This window comes from Arachis hypogaea, chromosome 3, assembly GCF_003086295.3.
Source record: "Arachis hypogaea cultivar Tifrunner chromosome 3, arahy.Tifrunner.gnm2.J5K5, whole genome shotgun sequence".
Classification (NCBI taxonomy): Eukaryota; Viridiplantae; Streptophyta; class Magnoliopsida; order Fabales; family Fabaceae; genus Arachis; species Arachis hypogaea.
Window position 1 is genome coordinate 33,192,326 of NC_092038.1, and position 26,516 is coordinate 33,218,841.

Genomic DNA, 26,516 nt, shown 5'->3' on the forward strand with positions numbered 1-26,516 from the left:
AAGCAAAAAGAAATAAGAACAAGGAATGAATCCACCTTAGTGGCGTCTTTTTCTTGAAGGACCAACAATGTCCTTAAGCTCTTCTATGTCCCTTCCTTGCCTTTGTTGCTCCTCCTTCATTGCTCTTTGATCTTCTCTTATTTCATGGAGAATGATGGAGTGCTCATGATGTTCCACCCTTAATTGTTCCACATTGTAGCTCAAATCTTCTAGGGAAGTGTTGAGTTGTTCCCAATAGTTGTTGGGAGGAAAGTGTATCCCTTGAGGCATCTCAGGGATTTCTTGATGATGAGCTTCCTCATGCATCTCTTGAGATCCGTGGAGGGTCTCTCTTGCTTGCTCCATCCTCTTCTTGGTGATGGGCTTATCCTCTTCAATGAGGATGTCTCCTTCTATGATAACTCCAGCTGAGTAACATAGATGACAAATAAGGTGAGGAAAAGCTAGCCTTGCCATGGTGGAGGACTTATCGGCTATTTTGTAGATTTCATGGGAGATGACTTCATGAACTTCTACTTTCTCTCCAATCATGATGCTATGAATCATGATGGCCCGATCCACAGTAACTTCAGATCGGTTGCTAGTGGGAATGATGGAGCGTTGAATGAATTCTAACCACCCTCTAGCTACAGGCTTGAGGTCCAGTCTTCTTAGTTGAACCGGCTTGCCTTTGGAGTCTCTTTTCCATTGAGCTCCTTCCACACATATGTCCATAAGGACTTGGTCCAAACTTTGATTAAATTTGACCCTTCTAGTGTAGGGGCGTTCATCTCCTTGCATCATGGGCAAGTGGAATGCCAACCTCACATTTTCCGGACTAAAATCTAAGTATTTCCCCCGAACCATTGTGAGATAATTCTTTGGACTCGGATTCACACTTTGATCATGGTTCCTAGTGATCCATACATTGGCATAGAACTCTTGAACCATTAAGATTCCGACTTGTTGCATGGGGTTGGTTAGGACTTCCCAACCTCTTCTTCGGATTTCATGTCGGATCTCCGGATACTCATTTTTCTTGAGTTTAAAAGGGACCTCAGGGATCACCTTCTTCTTTGCCACAACATCATAGAAGTGGTTTTGATGGCTTTTGGAGATGAATCTTTCCATCTCCCATGACTCGGAGGTGGAAGCTTTTGTCTTCCCTTTTCTTTTTCTAGAGGATTCTCCGGCCTTAGGTGCCATTGATGGTAATGGAAAAACAAAAAGATTATGCTTTGACCACACCAAACTTAAAATATTGCTCGTTCTCGAGCAAGAGAAGAAAGAAGAGAAGAAGAAGAAGAAGAAAATATGGAGGAGAGTGAGGGAAGGTGTTTCGGCCAAGGTGTAGAAGAGGGGGTTTGTGTTATGTGAAAATGAAGTAGAATGGAAGGGTATATATAGGGAGGGGAGTGGGTGTAGTTTCGGTCATATAGGGTGGGTTTGGGTGGGAAAGATTTTTGGATTTTGAAGGTAGGTGGAGTTTATGGGGAAGAGTGGATAAATAGTGAGAAGAGGGGAGAAAATGTTAGGTGGGGATCCTGTGGGGTCCACAGATCCTGAGATGATCCTATGGGATCCACAGATCTTGAGGTATCAAGGATTTACATCCCTGCACCAAGTAGGCATCTAAAATGCCTTTGCACACCATTCTGGCGTTTAAACGCCGAAGTGATGCACACTCTGGGCGTTCAACGCCCATGTATAGCATGTTTCTGGCGTTGAACGCCAGTTCCATGCTTGTTACTGGCGTTCAGTACCAGCTTTCCTCAAGGCACATTCCTAGTGTTCAAACGCCAGGATATTGCTTGTTTCTGGCGTTCAGCGCCAGAAACATGCTCTGTTCTGGCGTTGAACGCCAGCCAGATGCACCTTACTAGCGTTTAAACGCCAGTAAGTCCTTCCTCCAGGGTGTGATTTTTCTTCTGCTATTTTTGATTCTGTTTTTAATTTTAATAATTTTTTCGTGACTCCACATGATCATGAACCTAATAAAACACAAAATAATAATAAAATAAAATCAAAATTAGATAAATAAAAGTTGGGTTGCCTCCTAACAAGCACTATTTTAATGTCACTAGCTTGACAGTGGCCTCTCATGGAGCTACAAAGGTGATCAGGTCAATGTTGTATAATCCCAACACCAAACTTAGAGTTTGGTTGTGGGGATTCAACACCAAACTTAGAGTTTGGTTGTGGCCTCCCAACACCAAACTTAGAGTTTGACTGTGGGGGCTCTTCTTGACTCTGTACTGAGAGAAGCTTTTCATGCTTCCTCTCCATGGTTGCAGAGGAAGGTCTTTGAGCTTTAAACACAAGGTAGTCCCCATTCAATTGAAGGACTAATTCTCCTCTGTTAACATCAATCACAGCTTCTGCTGTGGCTAGGAAGGGTCTTCCAAGGATGATGCATTCATCTTCTTCCTTCCTAGTGTCTAAGACTATGAAATCAGCAGGGATGTAAAGGCCTTCAACCTTTACTGACACATCCTCTACTAATCCATAAGGTTGTCTTACTGACTTGTCTGCCAATTGTAATGAGAATAAGGCAGGCTGTACCTCAATGATCCCTAGTTTCTCCATTATAGAGAGTGGCATAAGATTTATGCCTGACCCCAGGTCACACAGAGCCTTGTTAAAGGTCATGGTGCTTATAGTACAGGGTATTAAGAATTTACCAGGGTCTTGTCTCTTTTGAGGTAAAGTTTTCTGAATCCATGTATCTAGTTCACTAATGAGCAAGGGGGATTCACCTTCCCAAGTCTCATTACCAAACAACTTGGCATTTAGCTTCATGATAGCTCCTAGATATTGAGTAACTTGCTCTCCAGTTACATCTTCATCCTCTTCTGAGGAGGAATAGTCTTCAGAGCTCATGAATGGCAGAAGGAGATTTAGTGAAATCTCTATGATCTCTATATGAGCCTCAGATTCCTTTAGGTCCTCAATGGGGAACTCCTTCTTGTTTGAGAGATGTCCCAGGAGGTCTTCCTCACTAGGATTTTCGTCCTTCCCCTCCCTTGTGCATTCGGCCATATTGATTACATCAATGGCCTTGTACTTTCCTTTTGGATTCTCTTCTGTATTGCTTGGGAGAATACTGGGAGGAGTTTCAATGATTTTCTTACTCAGCTGGCCCACTTGTGCCTCCAGATTCCTAATGGAGGACCTTGTTTCACTCATGAAACTTAAAGTGGCCTTTGACAGATCAGAGACTAAGTTTGCCAAATTAGAGGGGCTCTGTTTAGAATCCTCTGTCTGTTGCTGAGAAGATGATAGAAAAGGCTTGTTATTACTGAGCCTATTTCTTCCACCATTATTAAAGCCTTGTTGAGGCTTTTGTTGATCCTTCCATGAGAAATTTGGATGATTTCTCCATGATGAGTTATAGGTGTTTCCATAAGGTTCACCCATGTAATTAACCTCTGCCATTGCAGGGTTTTCAGGATCATAAGCTTCTTCGGAAGCTGCCTCTTTAGTACTGTTGGATGCATTTTGCCATCCATTCAGACTTTGAGAGATCATGTTGACTTGCTGAGTCAACACTTTGTTCTGAGCCAATATGGCATTCAGAGCATCAATTTCAAGAACTTCCTTCCTCTGAGGCGTACATGAATTGGTTATTTGCAACCATGTCAATAAGTTCTTGAGCTTCTGCAGGTGTTTTCTTTAGGTGAATGGATCCACCTGCAGAATGGTCCAATGACATTTTTGAAAGTTCAGATAGACCATAATAAAATATATCTAATATGGTCCATTCTGAAAACATGTCAGATGGACACCTTTTGGTCAGCTGCTTGTATCTTTCCCAAGCTTCATAGAGGGATTCACCATCTTTTTGCTTGAAGGTCTGAACATCCACTCTAAGCTTGCTCAGCTTTTGAGGAGGAAAGAATTTATCCAAGAAGGCCATGACTAGCTTATCCCAGGAGTCCAGGCTATCTTTAGATTGTGAGTCCAACCATGTTCTAGCTCTGTCTCTTACAGCAAAAGAGAAAAGCATGAGCCTGTAGACTTCAGGATCTACTCCATTCGTCTTAACAGTCTCACAAATCTGCAAGAACTCAGTTAAAAACTGGTAAGGATCTTCAGATGGAAGTCCATAAAACTTGCAGTTCTGTTGCATTAAAGCAACTAGTTGAGGTTTAAGCTCAAAATTGTTGGCTCCAATGGCAGGAATGGAGATGCTTCTTCCATCAAATTTGGACGTTGGTTTTGTGAAGTCACCAAGCATCCTCCTTGCATTATTGTTGTTGGGTTCGGCTGCCATCTCCTTCTCTTGTTCAAAAATTTCAGAAAGGTTGCCTCTGGATTGTTGTAATTTAGCTTCTCTTAGTTTCCTCTTCAGAGTCCTTTCAGGTTCAGGATCAGCTTCAACAAGAGTGCCTTTTTCCTTGTTCCTGCTCATATAGGAAAGAAGAGAACAAGAAAAGAAAGAGGAATCCTCTATGTCACAGTAAAGAGGATCCTTATTGTTAGTAGAAGAAGAAAGGGAAGAAGAGTGAAGAAGAATGGGTAAGAATAGAGGTGGTGATCTGAGATGAAGAGAGATGAAGAGAGATGTTAGTGAAAAAATAAATAAATAGAAGGAGAAGAGAGATAGAATTTCGAAAATAATTTTGAAAAAGTGGTTAGTGATTTTTGAAAATAAAAGATAAGATATAATTCAAATTAAAATTTAAAACAATTAAAAAGAATTTTTGAAAAAGAGAGAGATATTTTCGAAAATTAGAGAGGGATAGGTAGTTAGTTGGTTTTGAAAAAGATAGAAACAAACAAAAAGTCAAATAGTTAGTTTGAAAAAGATATTAAAATTAAATTTGAAAAGATAAGAAGATAAGAAGTTAGATAAGATATACGGATAAGATTTTTAAGAAAAAGATATTTTGAAAAAGATTTAATTTTTTTTAAATTAAAATTAATTACTTAACTAACAAGAAACTAAAAGATAGGATTCTAGAATTTAAAGATTGAACCTTTCTTAACAAGAAAGTAACAAACCTCAAATTTTTGAATCAATCACATTAATTGTTAGTGTAATTTCGAAAATTTGATATAAAGATAAGAAAAAGATTTTGAAAATATTTTGAAAAAGATTTTTAAAATTTTCGAAAAAAAGAAAAAGAAAAAATAGAAAAGGTATGATTTTTGAAAAAGATTTTTGAAAAGATAGGATTTTTAAAATTGAAAATTTGACTTGACTTGTAAGAAACAACTAATTTTAAAAATTTTTGACCAAGTCAACCCAAAATTTTCGAAAATTTGGAGGAAAATAAGGAAAAGATATTTTTTTATTTTTTTGAATTTTTAATTATGAGAGAGAAAAACAACAAAAATGACTCACAACATGAAAATTATGAATCAAAACTCATGATGCATGCAAGAACACTATGAATGTCAAGATGAACACCAAGAACACTTTGAAGATCATGATGAATATCAAGAACATAATTTTGAAAAAAATTTGATGCAAAGAAAATATGCAAGACACGAAACTTAGAATTCTTTAATGCATGGACTCTAACAAACGAAGAATGCATATGGAAAACAACAAACAACACAAAACAAGAAAACATCAAGATCAAACAAGAAGACTTACCAAGAACAACTTGATGATCATGAAGAACACTATGAATGCATGAAATTTCAAAAAATGCAAGAAAAAATTTTTAAAGCATGTAATTGACACCAAACTTAAAAATTGACTCAAGACTCAAACAAGAACACAAAATATGTTTGGTTTTTATGATTTTATGATTTTTTTGTATTTTTATTAATTTTTTTCGAAAATATTCTTTAGAAAAACGAAAATAAAGAAAAATTTTTGAAAACTTTTTGAAAAGAAAATTACCTAATCTGAGCAACAAGATGAACCGTCAGTTGTCCATACTCGAACAATCCCCGGCAACGGCGCCAAAAACTTGGTGGACGAAATTGTGATCATCAATGTTGTATTCTTTGTTGTTGTATGGAATAATTATAATAGCTCTTTACTATGTGTGGTCACAACTCTGTTCAACTAACCAGCAAGTGTACTAGGTCGTCCAAGTAATAAACCTTACGTGAGTAAGGGTCGATCCCACAGAGATTGTTGGTATGAAGCAAGCTATGGTCATCTTGTAAATCTCAGTCAGGCGGATTATAATTGATTATGGATTTTCGAATAATAATAAATAATAAGCAGAAAATAAAGATAAATAACATAGGATAGAAATACTTATGTAAATTAATGGTGAGAATTTCAGATAAGCATATGGAGATACTGTGCCCTTTCTTTTTCTACTTTCCTACTTCTTCCTTCAATCCTTCTTACTCCTTTCTATGGCAAGCTGTATGTAGGGCATCACCGTTGTCAATGGCTACATCCCATCCTCTCAGTGAAAAAGGTCCAAATGCTCTGTCACAGCACGGCTAATCATCTGTTGGTTCTCAATTAGGTTGGAATAGAATCCCTTGATTCTTTTGCGTCTGTCACTAACGCCCAGCCTTCAGGAGTTTAAAGCTCGTCACAGTCATTCAATCCCGGAATCCTACTCGGAATACCACAGACAAGGTTAGACTTTCCGGATTCCCATGAATGCCGCCATCAATCTAGCTTATACCACGAAGATTCTGTTTAAGGAGTCCAAGAGATATGCGCCCGGCCTAAGGTAGAATGGAAGTGGTTGTTAGTCACGCGCGTTCATAGGTGAGAATGATGATGAGTGTCACAGATCATCACATTCATCAAGTTGAAGTGCAACGAATATCTTAGAATAGGAATAAAGAGAATTGAATAGAAACAGTAGTAATTGTATTAAAACTTGAGGTACAGCAGAGCTCCACACCCTTCATCTATGGTGTGTAGAAACTCCACCGTTGAAAATACATAAGTGAAAGGTTCAGGCATGGCCGAATGGCCAGCCCCCCAAAACGTGATCAATAGCCTCCTAAGATGAAGAATAAAATAAAACTGAGACCAAAGATGTCTAATACAATAGTAAATTATCTTATTTATACTAGACTAGCTACTAGGGTTTACATGAGTAAGTAATTGATGCATAAATCCACTTCCGGGCCCACTTGATGTGTGTTTGGGCTGAGCTTGATCTATCCACGAGCTAAAACTTCTCTTGGAGTTAAACGCCAAGTTGTAAAGTGTTTTGGGCGTTCAACTCCGGGTCGTGACGTGTTTTTGGCGTTTGACTCCAAACAGCAACATGGAACTGGCGTTGTGTACCGGTTTATGTCGTCAATTTCCGAATAAAGTATGGACTATTATATATTGCTGGAAAGCTCTGGATGTCTACTTTCCAACGCCGTTGAGAGCGCGCCATTTGAAGTTCTGTAGCTCCAGAAATTTCATTTCGAGTGCAGGAAGGTCAGATTCCAACAACATCAGCAGTCTTTTGTCAGCCTCCTATCAGAGTTTGGCTCAATTTCCTCAATTTCAGCCAGAAATTACCTGAAATCACAGAAAAACACACAAACTCATAGTAAAGTCTAGAAATGTAAATTTAACATAAAAACTAATGAAAACATCCCTAAAAGTAGCTTGAACTTACTAAAAACTACCTAAAAACAATGCCAAAAAGCGTATAAATTATCCGCTCATCAGGGGTTAAGGTTGAGAATCAGTGTGCTGAGACATTGGTGAGTGATCGTCATCCCTGCAGCAGCTGATTGTTCAAGTACGATTACTTTCCATCCCTCAAGCAATCACGTCAACTGTTCACAACATATTGTGGGTTTGGTTTTGATCACGATGTTGCTCTGTCTGAGTATTTAGGGGTTGAATGCAGGCTTTTGAGTCTGCTGCTATAACTAGGATTTGTGAGTAATGTATTCTGCTGTATATGTGTTTGTGAGTAATGTATTATGCTGTATTACAGGGTTGACTGAGCAGAAGATGGTGTATATGAACGTAAGGGTGCATCATGGGGGTGCTTTCGGATATGAGGAGGGGGTTTTTAAGTACCTAAAGGGTCAAAGTACCATCATCGAGGACATTGACAGTGATCGTTGGTCTTTGTTTGAGGCCTATGAAGAACTAAGGCAGTTTGGGTACTTGCAGGCCAACATTGTTGCGTTGTGGTATAAAGATCCAAGCTTTGATTATTTGGAGACTTCCCTGAAGATGCTGAAGGGTGACGCAGAAGCAATCGAGATGTGCAACATTGCTGGGTTACGGGGCTTGGTAGAGTTGTATGTGGTCCACGATGTTGGCGATGCCGAGCCGTTTCCAGAAGTGGGTTACGTTGACGTTGGGGGAGTTGCAGAAGAGGGAACAGATGATGGGCTGGGTTTGGTTGTTTTCGAAGGGCACGGGGCTGAGGCAGCAGGGGCCAGTGCCGAACCTAATAAGGCAACCAAGGGTGGAGATGTGGGGGATGAGTTTCAGGTAGATGGAAGTGAGTCTAATAACGAAGACAGTGAGGACCCTGAGTACATGCCATCTGATGAGGAAGGGGACAGTGTAGGAGAGGTGCATTTCGCTAATAGTGATGAGGATTTTGAGGGTGATAATGGATTTGATGATGGTAATTCTGTGCCGGAAGAAGTTACTGCTTGCAAGGAAAAGGGTAAAGGTATAAATCAACTTAGTGATGAGGATAGAGTAGATAGTGATGAGTTGGAGATGGACCACATGATTAGTGGGGATGAGGGGGATGAGGACGAAGCTACCAACATTAAAGGTTCTGGTCCCGTTCTCGCTTTTCATTTAATTCAAAGTGTGACTCCCTTGTTAACAACATGAGTGAGAGTTTTAATGCTGTGATAGTTGAGGCTAGAGAAAAACCAATTGTCACTATGTTAGAGGACAGTAGGGTGTATATCATGACTAGGTGGGCTGCCAATAGAGCTAGGATTCAGGTTTACCAGGGTAACATTATGCTAATGATATTGAAGAAGCTAGAGAAAAGAGTAAAGCATTCTAGGGACTGGAGGCCATTTTGGTCGGCTGCTAGTAAGTATGAGGTTATGTGTGGGTTAGACAAATTTGTTGTAGATCTGGCTGCTTCTGAGTGTTCATATAGGAGGTGGCAGATGAGCGGGCTACCCTGTCCTCATGCCATTAGCTGCATAACATTCAAAGGTTTGGACTTGGAGTCATTTGTGGATGACCATTACAAGAAGGATGCTTACCTGAGGTGCTACCAGGAAGTGATACATCCTCTGAATGGGCCAAATTTGTGGGAGAGATCCCAGTATGATGATGTCATGCCACCATCATATCGGAAGCCAAGTCACCGGCCAGTCAAGAAGAGGAAGAGAGGACCTGGGGATGATGATAACAGAAGCCAAAAGAGTAGTGCAGCAACTTCCTCCACTAGCAAGAAGCCATCACACAGTCAACCAATTCAGAGGAAGAGGCCTTTCTCTGTTATCCAGACTGGTGCACCTCATATCCCAATGCAGAAACTCAAGCTAATGGCAAAATTGCCTCCTAGTGCATGGGGCAATCTTTAAAGAGGATTAGTTATGTGTTTTGGCTGTTATGCTGTTTCATTAGGTCTGAAACAATGTTATGTTGGTGTTTTGTTATTTTATTATTTTGTTCCATGTGGTGGACAAATTTTAAGTTTGTTTATGCACTATGCTGGTCTGTGTTTTTTCTGTTTAAGTGCTAACTATAACTCTGTAATTGGCCATTTTGGCTTATGGATGTTGTTGTGAACTTTTATTGTCAGTGTTTTAAGAATCATTACTTAATGTTTTATCCTGGTGCACATAAGTGTTCTTTCCATGTTTTCAACACATTTTCACTGCCTCATGGTTGGAAATTTGCACAACACATTTTCACTGCTTCAACACTTTCATTCATTCATTCAAACATCTTAATAGGGAATACATCACATTACATCATTGTAGCAATAAAAGTTACAGCATTAAATAACCAAAACAACACACAAAAATCCTACAAATGATGTTTTAATCATCTCTTGATTAGATGCATTCCATTTGTGTGCCTCCCACTGTGTGGATTATGCAGCAACAAATAGAGAAACCTAATCCACCCAACTACCCCTAAAGCAGCTACAATCCTCAGCTTCCATTCGACATCCTTCAACCTTGTCTTCAACGTTGTAATCTTTTTCCTGCATCTTGCAATCTCAAAATCCCCCAGCGCTCCTCGAGCTTCTGGGTCTGCCCACCTAAAAAAATCACAGCCATCCTGAACCTATCACCACCCAGAACTCATCAGATGAAGGAAACCCAGATGGAAAACCTCAATTTCATAAATTACAGGCCAAGAAAATACCTCATAGTAGACACAACCCAAAAATCGTCGGCCTGGGTTGTCCTTCGTCATTGAGGTTCGCAGAATCGGCCTCTCCCCATGCCCACATACCATCTCCTTCACAGGTGAGTTCGAATTCTGCCCGATCTTGAACCCTGGGAAGCCATCCAATCGGCGTCTCTGTCCCCGTCCTCCACTTCGTCGAACCCTAGCGCGGCTTTCTTCCTCGTAGCCTTCGACCCAACATCTTCTCCTCCTTCTCCCACCGCGTTCTCTTTTATTATTATTATTATTATTATTATTATTATTATTATTATTATTATTATTATTATTATTATTATTATTATTATTATTATTATTAACAAACAGTTAAGGAGAGTAACGAACTCAGGGGCATAATTGTCCGTCGGACCATTTTAATACAACTGTCAATTTCGGGGACGATTTTGTTTTAAAAAAAAACTTAGGGACGAAACAAATTTTTGACCCCTACGTTAGGGACCAAAATTGAACTTAACCCTTATATTATTTATAAAGAAAAAAAATATATTTTTGTTTATAAAGTTTGTTAAAAATTTTAAAAATATCTCTAAAATTTTTTTTAAGTTTGTCTCAAAATTTTTTTATTTATATTAAATATACCATTGATAATTAAATTTTAAAAAAATTTAGGACTAATTCAATAATAATAATACGTACATGATAAATATATTTGATGTATTTGTATTAAAAGTTGTTCTTATGAAGTTATTTCTGAATTGATCATAATTTTTTTTAAAAATTAGTCATTAAGGATAAATTTGATGCAAATAAAAATTTTTTAGACTAAAATTAAAATAAAATAAAATTTAATTATATTTTTAAAATCTTTAACAAATTTTTTAAAAAAATATACTTTATTCCATTTTAAAAGTTATTTAAACTTTTAATATATTAGAAGAACCTTTCAATTGGCATTAATAAAAAAGTAGTTTTAATTAAAATTTGAAATACGCCTGAAGTATGGGACATGTTATGTCAAAGATGTGAGTGTCAATGGTAACAATAGAACGTCAAGATAGAAAGTGTGGAAGCGATTGTGAACGATAGCAATAGAGCATCAAGGGACAAAAAGTGCACTAATAGTTACTAATTCAAGTTTGAAAATTAGCGAAGATATTATAAGAGTAATTCTGAATTGACATTAGTTTAGTTTATAAACAGAAATTTTGACAAATATTATAATCAGTTGAATTATTTTTGAAAAACATCTATAAACTTAAAAATAATACTCTTAAATTTTTTGGCATCGCAAAGTCAAATTAAAAATCTTAAATAATTTTCTGAAGTCTAAATTTAAATTTATATTTTATTTTCTACTTTTAATTAAAATTCTTTACTTTTATTTATTGTTATTTATCTTCATCCTTTCTCTTTAGTTTCTACATTTTATTTTATCTTACATTTTGCATGTTTTTTTATCTTTAAAATTTACTTCTTTAATTTATAACACTATAATTAAGACACTAAAACACTTACAACAGAAGTTATTTTTGTTCTTTAAATTAAGATTATAAAACAAAATTTAAAAATTATTAATTTATTTATTGTTAATGATAAAAAAAATCGAATAAAACATGCCATGAGATAGAGTTATACAATTTGTCAACTCGCTCGTTACATTACATACCTATCATATCGTTGTTTCTACTTGTTCGATTGAATGAACAAGCTCTTCCTTTTATTTTTTCTTTTATTTAAGTAAATATTCTATCTATTTGATACTTATCAATTATCATCATGCGCTTTCGCCCTGCTGCTATGCCAAGTGTCGTTAAAAATTAAATGAAAAATAATACTCTAAATAGATTTTTAAAAAATTTACGATCTAATAAAATTTATTTCTAAAACAATTTAACTAAAATTTTAGGTCTGACTTTTTATTATACATCAGATACATTATCAGTCCATTTTGAATCAATTAAGATTAACAACGATATTTTACGTGTCCGTTATAATTAGTATCACATGTAAGACACTTCGATTTTTGACCATTTTAAAATGGACAAATTAGTTCTTAGAGTAGCCAACACTTTGTCGTTGCATCATCTTCTTCTTCTTCTCTTCTCTACTAATCTCTCTCGTTTGGCTCAACATCTTCGTCCTTCTCCATGCCTCCACCAGCATATTAACATCGCCATCATAGCATGCACCTAAATACCTCATCTTCTCCTTCATGGACCTCTTAACAAACTCATTTCTCCATCTAATCTGCATTTACGTTTGTGCACAGGGCATCACCTACCCTCTCACGCAAGCCTCCCTCATTTGCACCCTTCTCTACCTCTCTTTCAGCTACATCCTTGTCACGCACCTCTGCCTCAGGGTCGTCGGTGTTATCGTTGCTTCCGTCGCCTCTAACATCTCCATCTTCCTCTCCTTCATCGAACGTGTCTGGCTCTCCGGTCTCCACTACCCCACGTGCTCATTCAAATCACTTCATTTATCTATGTGTTTCCTTCTTCCTTTAGAGTTTGTAATCTCCACTTGGGTGGAAAATGAGTTTGGCACCAACCGTCCCTTTAGAGCTGAGCCCTTTATAATGGTTTTTGTCTTCTTCACCGTCATGATGAGCTTTTCGTTGAAGGAGTTGGTCCCTTTTAAAATATCATCATTTCGCTTTTTTAACTTCTAAACTAGAGACTAATTTGTGCACTTCAAAAACGATATCGTTCTATTTTCATATGATACGACGTCTTTTTGTTCACGTGCCCAGAGATCAAATTATCCTGTGCGTGACACGTTAGCTAGTCAGCTGACACATAGGATGTTGTCGTTAGTCTTAACCGTTTTAAATTATGTTAAAAATGTATCTGGCATATCATGAAAAAAGTTAAGCCCAAAATTCTAGTTAAATTTTCTTGGGAACAAATTTATCGAATCGTAAATTTTTTGGAGACCTATTTAAAGTATACTCATTAAATTAATAAAAACTTTATACATAGCAAAATAAAAACAATAATATTAAATATCAAAAGTATTATTTATACACTAAAATCAATTATAAAAAATAATTATCATATATTTATATATAAATATATATTATTTAATTTATTTTTAATATATATTTTATATTAGTGATTGATTTTGACAATTAATTTCAAGATAACTACTTAAATAAAGATGTCAGAAATATCTTGTTATCATGATCTTGATTTAAAAAGTGTGATTTATTTATTTTGTCATATTTTAAACAAAGATAACATTTTTATAGCATATGAAAATTAAGTCTTAAAATCTATCATCTAACGATAAAAGTAAAATATCTTTATATAAAGACAATTATAAAATCTTCATTGGAGTATCACCTCATTTCAATGTACCCATGCCATAATTGATTTAAGGGAGCCACTCATATAAAGACACTTAAAACGTCTTTTTTTAAAGATGTTTTTTAATTATTAAAATTTAATATATATAATCAATTAAACTGTGTTATTTTTGTCAAAATTAGACCAAACAAACTGATTTGACCAAAAAATCGATAAATCAAATCTTGAATCGATCTAAATTAATATTCTTTTTTTTTTTATATAGAAAATGGCTAAATGACTAAAATATTCTTGAATCGATCTAAATTAATATTCTTTTTTATAGAAAATGGCTAAATGACTACAATATTCTTATTATATATATTAATTTTAAAAATTTTAAATTCTAATTCAATGATGGTATAAAAAAAATTAGGATTTAGAATTTTTAAAATATATAATAGAAATATTTTAAGTCATTTTTTATAATAGAAATATTATAATCATTTTTATAAAAAATATTAATTTAAATTGATTCAAGATTTGGTTTATTAATTTTTCGGTCAAATCAATTTATTTTGTTTAATTTTGACAAAAATAACACAATTTAATCGATTATATTAATTAAATTTTAATTATTAAAAAATATTAAAAAAAAAGACGTTTTAAAAGCCTTTGTTCATGTGAGTGGTTCCTTATTTAATATATAATCTGAACTCGTGCAAAGCGCCCTCCGGAACTTCAATCTTTAATCTTCTACTATATATAAACAGAGCAAACCATAGCCAAAGGAAAAGTCTTGGGGGCCAGCAGTTTTTTGAAAACTTGGCCAGCATTTAACCATTAAGAGAAAATTGAATGATCCCACACCATTGGATTTAATCTCACACCATTAAAAACATTCTTGATGGCTACTTGATGGTTAAAAAACACAAAAAATGCTGCCCCCTAGCATTGCTCATAGCCAAATTCTATAGTAAAATTACCATAATTGATTTAATATTTAACCTGAACTCGTGCAAAACGCGCGCTCCGGAACTTCAATATTTTAATCTCCTACTATATATAAACAGAACAAACCATAGCCAAATTCTATAGTAAAATTACCAACATTGCAACAACAATGAGCAAGGAGAACCGCGAACTCCATGTTCTTTTCTTCCCGTTCTTTGCTAACGGTCACATAATCCCATGCGTTGACTTAGCCAGAGTCTTCGCCGCAAGAGGAGTGACATCCACCATAGTCACCACCACACACAACGCACCCTTCGTCTCAAGAACCATCGGAAAATCCCAAATTACCCTCAGAACCATCAAGTTCCCGCCACCGGAGGAAACTGGCTTGCCTGAAGGATGCGAGAATTCAGAATCGGCATTGGCACCGGATAAGCTCATCAAGTTCATGAAAGCCACCGTGCTCCTTCAACACCCATTCGAGCAAGTGCTGCAAGAACTGCATCCAAACTGTGTTGTTGCAGACATGTTCTTCCCTTGGACCACAGACTCCGCCGCCAAATTCGGGATTCCAAGGATCGTGTTCCATGGGTTGGGCTTCTTCCCCTTGTGCGTTTCCGCTTGCATCAGAACTTACAAGCCACAAGACAAGGTTTCATCCTACACAGAACCTTTCTTGGTTCCTAACCTTCCCGGCGACATAACTCTGACCAAGATGCAGTTGCCACAAGTCCCTCGAGATGACGAGGTCTCTTATTATGCGTCGAATACAACAGTATTAGAATTCAACGTATTAGAATAAATTATCATCTAACGGTTTTAACTATCATCTTGATATGAAAATAACTCTACATAGTTTCTACCTATCTTCACCTTCTTAAATTAGCAAGTTGTTTAATATATTGTATTTAGTATTCAGTACTCAGTAGTTGTATTTGTGCAACATAGGTATTTTGCAAGTTGCTTGATGATTCTAACGAATCGGAGTTGAAGAGCTTCGGTGTGATCGCCAACAGCTTCTACGAACTGGAACCAGTTTACGCCGATCATTACACCAAGGTGCTTGGTAGAAGAGCATGGTCGTTGGGTCCAGTTTCTCTATGCAAGAGGGAGACAGAGGAAAAAGCAAGCAGAGGAAACGAAGCAGGGATCGACAAGCAGGAATGCTTGAAGTGGCTTGAGACAAAGAAACCAAACTCCGTTATTTATGTGTGCTTTGGAAGCATGACAACGTTCCCAGACGCTCAGCTTAAAGAGATTGCTATGGGTCTAGAAGCTTCGAATCATCCATTCATCTGGGTAGTGAGTAAAGGATCAAAAAAGAACCAAGAAGAAGATGAGAAGTTAGAGTGGCTCCCAGAAGGGTTTGAAGAGAGAATGGAAGGGAAGGGGATGATCACAAGAGGTTGGGCGCCGCAACTGATGATTCTTGAGCACGAAGCAGTTGGCGGGTTTATTACGCATTGCGGTTGGAATTCGACGCTGGAAGGTGTTTGTGCCGGGGTGCCGATGGTGACGTGGCCGATGTATGCAGAGCAGTTTTATAATGCGATGTTTCTGAGGGACATAGCGAGGATTGGGGTTGGTGTTGGGGTTCAAACGTGGGTGGGGATGATGGGGGGCGAGCCGGTGAAGAAGGAGGTGATAGAGAAGGCGGTGAAGAGGGTAATGGAAGGTGAGGAAACAGAGGAGACGAGGAGAAGGGCGAAGGAGCTTGGGAAGAAGGCTAAAGAAGCTGTGGAGGAAGGTGGATCGTCTTATTCGCAATTCAACTCTTTGATTGAGGATTTAAGATCGCGTGCTCAATGAGGTAGTCAAATATCTGCAATCATGCATTCATTAAGTCATTTGAGAGATGCAATTGGAATATCCCTGTGGCCTTAAGTCTATCATACATGCTTGTATTGTATGTATTCACCATTTTGAAATAATAATAATTTTTCTTTTGGCCTTTTTCATATATATTTCTTATCGATTTCAAAAAAAAAAAAAAGGTTCTAAAATAATTAAATAATTACTGTGGAGAAACAAATCCAATCCTTTCAAATTATAATTCTTATGAATTATTTAATTACTAAATTATATTTTTTTTGTGAATTGAATTATTAGAAAGTTTTAAAAACTATTTTTTTAAACTTTTGACTTATAAAAAGTCATATTAATGTTGTTTGGTAAAGTTTTTAAAATATATTTAAGAGCTTTTGAAGAAATAAAAAAAATAATTTTTCTACATTTCAAAAACTATTTTAACTCTCTTATTTATTAAAACAACTTTAAAACAAGTACTTTTAGGATAAAAATTTAAATATAAAATAATTTATTTATAAGCTACTTTTAATATAAGTTCTTATGTTTTAAATTCTTTTTTCAAAAAAATCTAATTAAATTGTATACCAAAACTGACTATATACAAAAAATAAGAGTTAATAGTCAAAATCCTCCCTGAAAGATACCCCGATCTTCATTTTAGTCCTCAAAAGATAAAGTTAATCGAAATCGTCTCCGAAAGATACACGACTTGGTCACGTTAATCCTTCCGTTAGTTGGATGATGATGTGTCACGTTAAGTGTCATGTGACATATGATGACGTGGTGGGTTAATGTCACGTGTCAGATTAGTGACACATGTAAAAAAGTTATTTATAATCAAAATAGTTCTTGAAAATTTAGACGTAACTAATTTTCATCCTTAAAATTTTAAAAATTAATCAAATTAGTCCTTATATATATTTTTTAATTTTTTGATAATATTAAATTTAAAATATTTTTTGATATTACTAATTTTAAAAGAAATCTAATTGACAAACAAAAAATTAATAATGTATCTTTTTTTCTTAAAAAATTTTCAATAAAATTATCTCTCTCCTTTAATTCTTATCAAAATCTTTCTTTTTTTTTTCTATTCTAAAACTTTTTTCTTACATTATTACATTTTGCTGGAATATATATATATACTCAAAATTAAAATGTATGTATTTGTTAACCTAAACAAAGTTATATGATCAAAATCAAAATTTATGTACATTAACCTAAACAAAGTTATGTATACCACTATTTTTTTTCTACTACATCTTTTTTTTTTCATTACGGTATTACTTACATATAGAATGTAATGGTAGTGATATTAAAAGTCAAACTTCAAGAAGATCCACAAATTTTGCTTCAATTTCAAACTTTACAAAATATTGAAAAATTGTTTCTTAATTATTATTATTATTATTATTATTATTATTATTATTATTATTATTATTATTATACGCTAAACGAATAGCGTACTACATGCAAAAATCATAATAAATTTTTGTGTGTTTCATATGTTTGAGATAGATTATATAATTTTCTTTTAATATCACTACCATTACATCCTATATGTAAGTAATACCGTAATGGAAAAAAAAGATGTAGTAAAAAAAATAGTGGAATAATTTTGTTTAGGTTAACAAAGTTAACATACATATATGATTTTTTAGCTTTTATATATATATATATATATAAGCTCTCCAGCTCTTCTTCTTCTCCCTTCTTCTTTTCAATCATATTTCCAATCAATAAAATATAATTTTATATCAAAAAGCAAAAAGAGTTATAATCCTAGATTCAAAAATTTGAGTGATAGTTTAGTGATAATATAAATATTCTATCTGAACCAAAGGAGGACAATGATATCAGATATTTTTTTGATATGTCTAACCTCTTCCTTTCACTCTCTAGACATCTCTCCATTAGAAGATCTTTTCCGTCTTTTTCATGCACCTCTTCACCACATTCTTCTTCCAATCATCTTACTGAGAAAGTAACTCGGCTTGAGGAACTTTCTCCCAAACAGAATACGAAGAAGAAGTTTGCTTCGAAGATATCAATCAAGCCATAGACAATTGAAAAATACACAAAATCCCTCAAGATGAGTTATATGTCCCTGATGACAACAAAAGAAAATCGGACTATATTATCAAAACCGCTAAAAATAATATTCCTTTAAGACCAGACTCCGGCGAGGAATTCCATCTTTTAACCAAGCAATCTGTTAGAGAATATACCCGTTGGTGCACGAAATTGTGATCATCAATGGTGCCATCAACATGGTACGCTTAATTGCAATCTCAACTCTTTATCACAACTTCGCACAACTAACCAGCAAGTGCACTGGGTCGTCCAAGTAATAAACCTTACGCGAGTAAGGGTCGATCCCACGGAGATTGTTGGTATGAAGCAAGCTATGGTCATCTTGTAAATCTCAGTCAGGCAAATTCAAATGGTTATGAATGATTTGTGAATAAAGCATAAAATAAAGATAGAGATACTTATGTAATTCATTGGTGAGAATTTCAGATAAGTGTATGGAGACAAATTCCTGAATCACTTTTACCCTCCAAAGAGGATGACACAGCTAAGGCTGGACATCCAAGGCTTTAAACAAGAAAATAATGTATCCCTTTATAATGCCTGGGAGAGGTATAGAGGTATGCTAAGAAAATGCCCCTCTGAAATGTTTTCAGAGTGGGTACAGTTAGACATCTTCTACTATGGGCTCAGAGAAAAAGCTCAGATGTCTTTAAACCACTCAGCTGGTGGATCTATCCACATGAGGAAGACAATTGAAGAAGCTCAAGAGCTTATAGACACTGTTGCTAGAAATCAATATTTGTACTCTAGCAATGAGTTCTCTCCAAAAGAGGAGGTCACGACAGTAGTCACTGATCCTAATCCTCAAGAACAGATGATTGAGCTTAATCAACAATTGCTCCTGATGACAGAACAGTTAGCAGAATTTAAAGAGATGCTCCATGAAACTAAAGTTGCTAACAAGAGCATAGAACTGCAGTTGAAGCAAGCAAAACAGCAAATATCCAAACAGATAACAGAGGAATGTCAAGCAGTTCAACTGAGGAGTGGGAAGACACTGAATAACACTGCTCAGAAGAGCAAAAAGCCAAACAAGGAACAATTGACAGAGGACAACCAAACCACTGTTCAAAATCCCTCTGAGGACAGTAAGAGCCCAGAGAGGAATGTTATTGGCGTTCAAACGCCAGAAAGGGAAGGAAAGCTGGCGTTAAACGCCCATTCCTTGCCCAGTTCTGGCGTTCAAACGCCAGAAAAGGGGGAAAAGTTGGCGTTAAACGCCCATTTTCCACCCAATCCTGGCGTTCATACGCCAAGGGATGATCAGACACCTGAAAGTGCTGACAGTAATCCCTCTAACAAGGCTTCTTCAACCACTTCTGTAAGGAATAAACCTGCAGCATCTAAGGTTGAAGAATATAAAGCCAAGATGCCTTATCCTCAGAAACTCCGCCAAGTGGAGCAGGATAAGCAATTTGCCCGCTTTGCAGACTATCTAAGGACTCTTGAAATAAAGATTCCGTTTGCAGAGGCACTTGAGCAAATACCTTCTTATGCTAAGTTCATGAAAGAAATCTTAAGCCATAAGAAGGATTGGAGAGAAACTGAAAAAGTGTTTCTCACTGAAGAATGCAGTGCAGTCATATTAAGGAGCTTACCAGAAAAGCTTCAAGATCCAGGAAGCTTTATGATACCATGCACATTAGAAGGTGCTTGCACCAAGACAGCCCTATGTGATCTTGGAGCAAGCATCAATCTAATACCTGCATCCACTATCAGAAAGCTTGGGTTGACTGGAGAAGTCAAACCAACCCGGATATGCCTCCAACTTGCTGATGGCTCCATTAAACACCCATCAGGCATAATTGAGGACATGATTGTCAAGGTTGGGCCATTTGCCTTTCCAACTGACTTTGTGGTGCTGGAAATGGAGGAGCACAAGAGTGCAACTCTCATTCTAGGAAGACCTTTCCTAGCAACTGGATGAACTCTCATTGATGTACAAAAAGGGGAAGTAACCTTGAGAGTCAATGAGGATGAGTTCAAGTTGAATGCTGTAAAAGCTATGCAGCATCCAGACACACCAAATGACTGCATGGGCGCTGACATTATTGACTCTCTAGTAGAAGAGATCAATATGACTGAAAGCCTAGAATCAGAGCTTGAAGACATCTTCAAAGATGCTCAACCTGATCAAGAAGAACCAGAGGAAACAAAGGAATTTTCGAAAATTCCTCAGGAGGAGGATAAGCCTCCCAAACCTGAATTCAAACCACTACCACCATCCCTGAAATATGCATTTCTGGGAGGGGGTGAAACTTTTCCAGTGATTATAAGCTCTGCTTTAAATTCACAGGAAGAGGAAGCACTGATTCAAGTGCTAAGGACACACAAGACAGCTCTTGGGTGGTCCATAAGTGATCTTAAGGGCATTAGCCCAGCTAGATGCATGCACAAGATCCTATTGGAGGATAATGCCAAACCAGTGGTCCAACCACAGAGGAGGCTAAATCCAGCCATGAAGGAGGTGGTGCAGAAAGAGGTCACTAAATTACTAGAGGCTTGGATTATTTATCCTATTTCTGATAGCCCCTGGGTGAGCCCTGTCCAAGTTGTCCCCAAAAAGGGAGGCATGACAGTGGTTCATAATGAAAAAAATGAACTGGTTCCTACAAGAACAGTCACACGGTGGCGTATGTGTATTGACTACAGAAGGCTCAATACAGCCACCAGAAAGGATCATTTTCCTTTACCATTCATAGACCAAATGCTAGAAAGATTAGCTGGTCATGACTATTACTGCTTTTTGGATGGCTATTCAGGCTACAACCAAATTGCAGTAGATCCTCAGGACCAAGAGAAAACAGCATTCACTTGCCCTTCTGGCGTGTTTGCCTACAGGAGGATGCCTTTTGGTCTATGCAATGCACCTGCAACCTTTCAGAGGTGCATGCTCTCTATCTTCTCAGATATGGTAGAAAAATTTATGAAAGTCTTCATGGATGACTTTTCAGTATATGGAGATTCATTTAGCTCCTGTCTTAATCACCTAGCACTTGTCCTGAAAAGGTGCCAAGAGACTAACTTGGTTTTAAACTGGGAGAAATGTCACTTTATGGTGACTGAAGGAATTGTCCTTGGGCACAAAATTTCAAGCAAGGGAATAGAGGTGGATAAGGCAAAGGTAGAGGTAATTGAAAAATTACCACCACCTGCCAATGTTAAGGCAATCAGAAGCTTTCTGGGGCATGCAGGATTCTACAGAAGGTTTATAAAGGATTTTTCGAAAATTGCAAAACCTTTGAGTAACCTGCTAGCTGCTGACACACCATTTGTGTTTGACACATAGTGTCTGCAGGCATTTGAGACCCTGAAAGCTAAGTTGGTCACAGCACTAGTCATCTCTGCACCAGATTGGACATTGCCATTTGAACTAATGTGTGATGCCAGTGACCATGCCATTGGTGCAGTGTTGGGACAGAGGCATAACAAGCTTCTGCACGTCATTTACTATGCCAGCCGTGTTCTGAATGACGCACATAAGAACTACACAACCACAGAAAAAGAGTTACTTGCAGTGGTCTATGCCATTGACAAGTTTAGATCCTATCTAGTGGGGTCCAAAGTGGTTGTGTATACTGACCATGCTGCTCTTAAATACTTACTCACAAAGCAGGATTCAAAACCCAGGCTTATAAGATGGGTGTTGCTTCTGCAAGAGTTTGATATAGAAATAAGAGACAGAAAAGGGACAGAGAACCAAGTAGCTGATCATCTGTCCCGAATAGAACCAGTAGCTGGGGCGTCCCTCCCTTCTACTGAGATCTCTGAGACTTTCCCAGATGAGCAACTCTTTGCCATCCAGGAAGCTCCATGGTTTGCAGATATTGCAAATTATAAAGCTGTGAGGTTCATACCCCAGGAGTACAGCAGCGTGCAAAGAAAGAAATTAATTTCAGATGCCAAGTACTACCTCTGGGATGAACCATATCTCTTTAAGAGATGTGCTGACGGAGTGATCCGCAGATGTGTACCCAGAGAAGAAGCACAAAGGATCCTATGGCATTGCCATGGATCACAGTATGGAGGACACTTTGGAAGTGAGAGAACAGCCACTAAGGTCCTCCAATGTGGCTTCTACTGGCCTACTCTCTATAAAGATTCCCGAGAGTTTGTGCGTAACTGTGACAGTTGCCAAAGAGCTGGTAACTTGCCTCACGGATATGCCATGCCTCAACAAGGGATACTAGAGATAGAATTGTTTGATGTATGGGGAATTGACTTCATGGGGCCATTCCCACCATCATACTCAAACACTTACATTCTGGTGGCAGTGGACTATGTATCTAAGTGGGTAGAAGCAATTGCTACACCCACTAATGATACCAAAACTGTGCTGAAATTCCTCCAGAAACACATCTTCAGCAGATTTGGTGTTCCCAGAGTACTAATCAGTGACGGGGCACTCATTTCTGCAACAGACAGCTATACGCTGCTATGGTTAGATATGGAATTAGCCACAAAGTGGCAACTCCGTATCATCCACAGACAAATGGGCAAGCTGAAGTCTCTAACAGAGAGCTAAAAAGAATCCTGGAACGGACTGTGATAGCCCGAAGAAAGGATTGGGCAAAGAGCTTGGATGATGCTCTGTGGGCATACAGAACAGCATTCAAGACTCCTATAGGAACCTCTCCATACCAACTGGTGTATGGGAAGGCTTGTCACCTGCCCGTGGAGCTGGAACATAAAGCCTACTGGGCAACCAGATTCCTAAACATGGATGCTCAGTTAGCTGGTGAAAAAAGATTGCTCCAGCTAAATGAACTAGAGGAGTTCAGACTCAATGCCTTTGAAAATGTAAAAATTTATAAGGAAAAGGCAAAGAAATGGCATGACAAGAAGTTGTCAACCAGAGTCTTTGAGCCAGGACAAAAAGTTCTGCTCTTCAACTCTAGGCTCAGACTGTTTCCAGGAAAACTCAAATCCCGATGGAGGGGTCCGTATGTGATTACAGGAGTGTCACCATATGGATATGTTGAGCTTCAGGATATTGATTCTGACAAAAAGTTCATTGTTAATGGACAGAGAATCAAGCATTATCTTGAAAGCAATTTTGAGCAGGAATGCTCAAAACTGAGACTTGAGTAATTCTCAGTAAAGGTCCAGCTAAAGACAGTAAAGAAGCGCTTGCTGGGAGGCAACCCAGTCATTAGGAGATTATATGTTTTGTTTTTACAAAGGCAAGTATCAAAAATGAAGGAATTCACAGAGTTACAGAAGGATTCAGCTCAAAAAGCAGAGAAAAAGAGCTTACTGGCGAAAAAACGCCAGTAAGGGGCATTTTGGGCGTTAAACGCCAGAATGGGTATCATTCTGGGCGTTTAACGCCAGGAATGGTGCCATTTTGGGCGTTAAACGCCAGAATGGGCACCATTCTGGGCGTTTAACGCCAGGTGTGCAGCATCCTGGGCGTTCAGAAAAACGCCCAGTGATAAAGGAATTCTGGCATTTAACGCCAGCCAGGGCACCTGGTTGGGCGTTAAACGCCCAAAAGGGGCATCAAATGGGCGTTAAACGCTAGAATGGGTGCCATTCTGGGCGTTTAACGCCAGAAAGGTGGGGGGACCACAATTTTGTTTTCAAATCAAATTTTTTTTCAAACTTTCCTTTTCTTACCCATATTTTTCTACAAAAATACATTTCAATCTCTCATCATTCACTTTCAAATTTTCAAAAATCTAAAATCACTCTTCAAATCTCTCAAAATCATTCCCAAATTTTGTTCAAAAAAATTCACCCTTTTCTCAATTTCTTTCCATATCTTCTCAAATCTCCTTTCAAATTTCTCTTTTTTTTCGAAAATTTCCCTCCCCACCTTATAAATACACGTTTGGCTCCCTCTTTCCACCACACCATTCAAATTTCCTCTTCCTCTCTCTCTCTTCTTTCCTTTCTTTTGCTTGAGGACAAGCAAACCTCTAAGTTTGGTGTGCTTTTCCGTGATCACTAAGCCAAGATTCATCAAGATCATGGCTCCTAAGGGAAAACAAACCAATTTAAGAGGAAAGAAAGAGAATAATCCAAAGAATCTTTGGAATCAAGAGAAGTTCTTAACCAAAGAACATGAAGACCATTATCACAAAATAATGGGTCTGAGGTCAGTGATCCCGGAAGTTAAATTTGATCTGAAAGAAGATGAATATCCGGGGATCCAAGAGCAAATTCGAAACAGAGGATGGGAAGTTCTAACCAATCCTGAAATAAAGGTTGGAAGGAACATGGTTCAGGAATTCTACTCTAATCTGTGGCTAACAGATAAGCAGAGAATGACTGGAACTGCTTACCATACCTACAGAACCATGGTCAGAGGGAAAGTTATGTACTTCCATCTGGACAAAATAAGAGAAATCTTCAAACTACCTCAACTGCAAGATGATCCTGAATCCTTTAATAGGAGGATGGTGAGAGCAGATAAAGGGTTGGATCAAGTTCTAGAGGACATATGCCTCCCTGGAACTAAGTGGATAACCAATTCAAAGGGTGTCCCAAACCAACTCAAGAGGGGAGACCTCAAACCAATTGCAAGAGGTTGGCTAGACTTTATTGGGCGTTCCATATTGCCCACTAGCAACCGTTCTGAGGTCACCATCAAGAGAGCAGTGATGATTCATTGCATTATGCTTGGAAAAGAAGTGGAGGTCCATCATGTGATTGCTTGTGAGATCTACACAATTGCAAATAAGAATTCCACTGAAGCCAAATTGGCTTACCCAAGCTTGATCTCCTTGCTCTGTAAAGAGGCTGGGGTGAAGATGGGAGTAGATGAGTTCATACCCATTGAACACCCAATCACCAAGAAGTCAATGGAAGGACAAATGCAAGACAACTCTATCAAGAGGAGGGCGCAGGAATTCCTCCCTGAATTCCCAAGAATTGACTACTGGACCAGCCTAGAAGCATCTATCACCAAGTTGAAAGAGACTATGGAGCATCTGAAGGAAGAACAGCAGAATCAGAACTGCATGCTCTGCAAATTGCTGAAGGAACAAGAGAAGCAGGGGCGTGAACTCCAAGAGTTGAAACGCCAAAAGCTCTCCTCTCAAGTTGAGGGAGCATCCACTTCTCAAAATCAAGGTTATTGAGTCCTAACTCTGTGAAAACCTCTATCATTAGGAGCCTATTTTTTTTGCGTTTTTTTTCTTTTGTTTTGTTTTCTATTTTTTTATTTTTAGTCTCATCTTATATCTATCTTTGAGTCTTGTTCTTAATTCATAATTAATAAAATTGAAACTTTATGCCTTAAAGCTATGAATGTCCTATGAATCCATCACCTCTCTTAAATGAAAAATGCTTTAATCACAAAAGAACAAGAAGTACAGGATTTCGAAATTTATCCTTGAAACTAGTTGAATTAGTTTGATGTGGTGACAATACTTTTTGTTTTCTGAATGAATGCTTGAACAGTGCATATGTCTTTTGAATTTGTTGTTTTGAGAATGTTAAAATTGTTGGCTCTTGAAAGAATGAGGAAAAAGAGAACTGTTATTGAGGATCTAAAAATCATTAGATTGATTCTTGAAGCAAGAAAAAGCAGTGGATACAAAAAAAAATTTCGAAAAAAAAAGAGAAAAGAAAAAGAAAAAGAAAGAAATAAAGTTGTGATCCAAGGCAACAAGAGTGTGCTTAAGAACCCTGGACACCTCTAATTGAGGACTTTAGCAAAGCTGAGTCACAATCTGAAAAGGTTCACCCAATTATGTATCTGTGGCATGTATGTATCTGGTGGTAATACTGGAAGACAGAGTGCTTTGGGCCACAGCCAAGACTCATACACTAGCTATGTTCAAGAATCATTATACTCAACTAAGAGAATCAATAACACTATCTGAGTTCTGAGTTCTTATAGATGCCAATCATTCTGAACTTCAAGGGATAGAGTGAGATGCCAAAACTGTTCGGAGACAAAAAGCTACTAGTCCCGCTCATCTAATTAGGGCTAAGTTTCCTTGATATTTTGGAGTCTATAGTATATTCTCTTCTTTTTATCCTATTTTGATTTTCAGTTGCTTGGGGACAAGCAACAATTTAAGTTTGGTGTTGTGATGAGCGGATAATTTGTACGCTTTTTGGCATTGTTTTTAGTATGTTTTTAGTATATTTTAGTTAGTTTTTAATATATTTTTATTAGTTTTTAGTTAAAATTCACTTTTCTGGACTTTACT

The 26,516-nt window shown here is 37.3% G+C and overlaps 2 protein-coding genes across 2 annotated transcripts; both read left to right on the plus strand.

The window, feature by feature from the left end:
• The first annotated feature begins 8,715 nt into the window (after positions 1-8,715).
• LOC114927464 (uncharacterized) lies at positions 8,716-9,432 on the plus strand. Its single transcript, XM_029297412.1, has one exon. It carries the CDS (start codon positions 8,716-8,718, stop codon positions 9,430-9,432), a length of 717 nt encoding a protein of 238 aa, XP_029153245.1.
• Positions 9,433-14,594: 5,162 nt separating this feature from the next.
• LOC112790191 (probable UDP-glucosyl transferase 73B6) lies at positions 14,595-16,406 on the plus strand. The gene is made up of 2 exons (XM_025832466.3): positions 14,595-15,196; positions 15,397-16,406. Exons 1-2 carry the CDS (start codon positions 14,618-14,620, stop codon positions 16,255-16,257), a joined length of 1,440 nt encoding a protein of 479 aa, XP_025688251.1. The 5' UTR covers positions 14,595-14,617; the 3' UTR covers positions 16,258-16,406.
• The last annotated feature ends 10,110 nt before the right edge of the window (positions 16,407-26,516 follow it).

Bases quoted from the DNA above. Each gene is read 5' to 3' on its own strand.
- LOC114927464 (XM_029297412.1), top strand. From the start codon at position 8,716: ATGAGTGAGAGTTTTAATGCTGTGATAGTTGAGGCTAGAGAAAAACCA.
- LOC112790191 (XM_025832466.3), top strand. From the start codon at position 14,618: ATGAGCAAGGAGAACCGCGAACTCCATGTTCTTTTCTTCCCGTTCTTT. The intron at 15,197-15,396 runs GTCTCTTATTAT...TGTGCAACATAG, and splicing joins AAGTCCCTCGAGATGACGAG to GTATTTTGCAAGTTGCTTGA.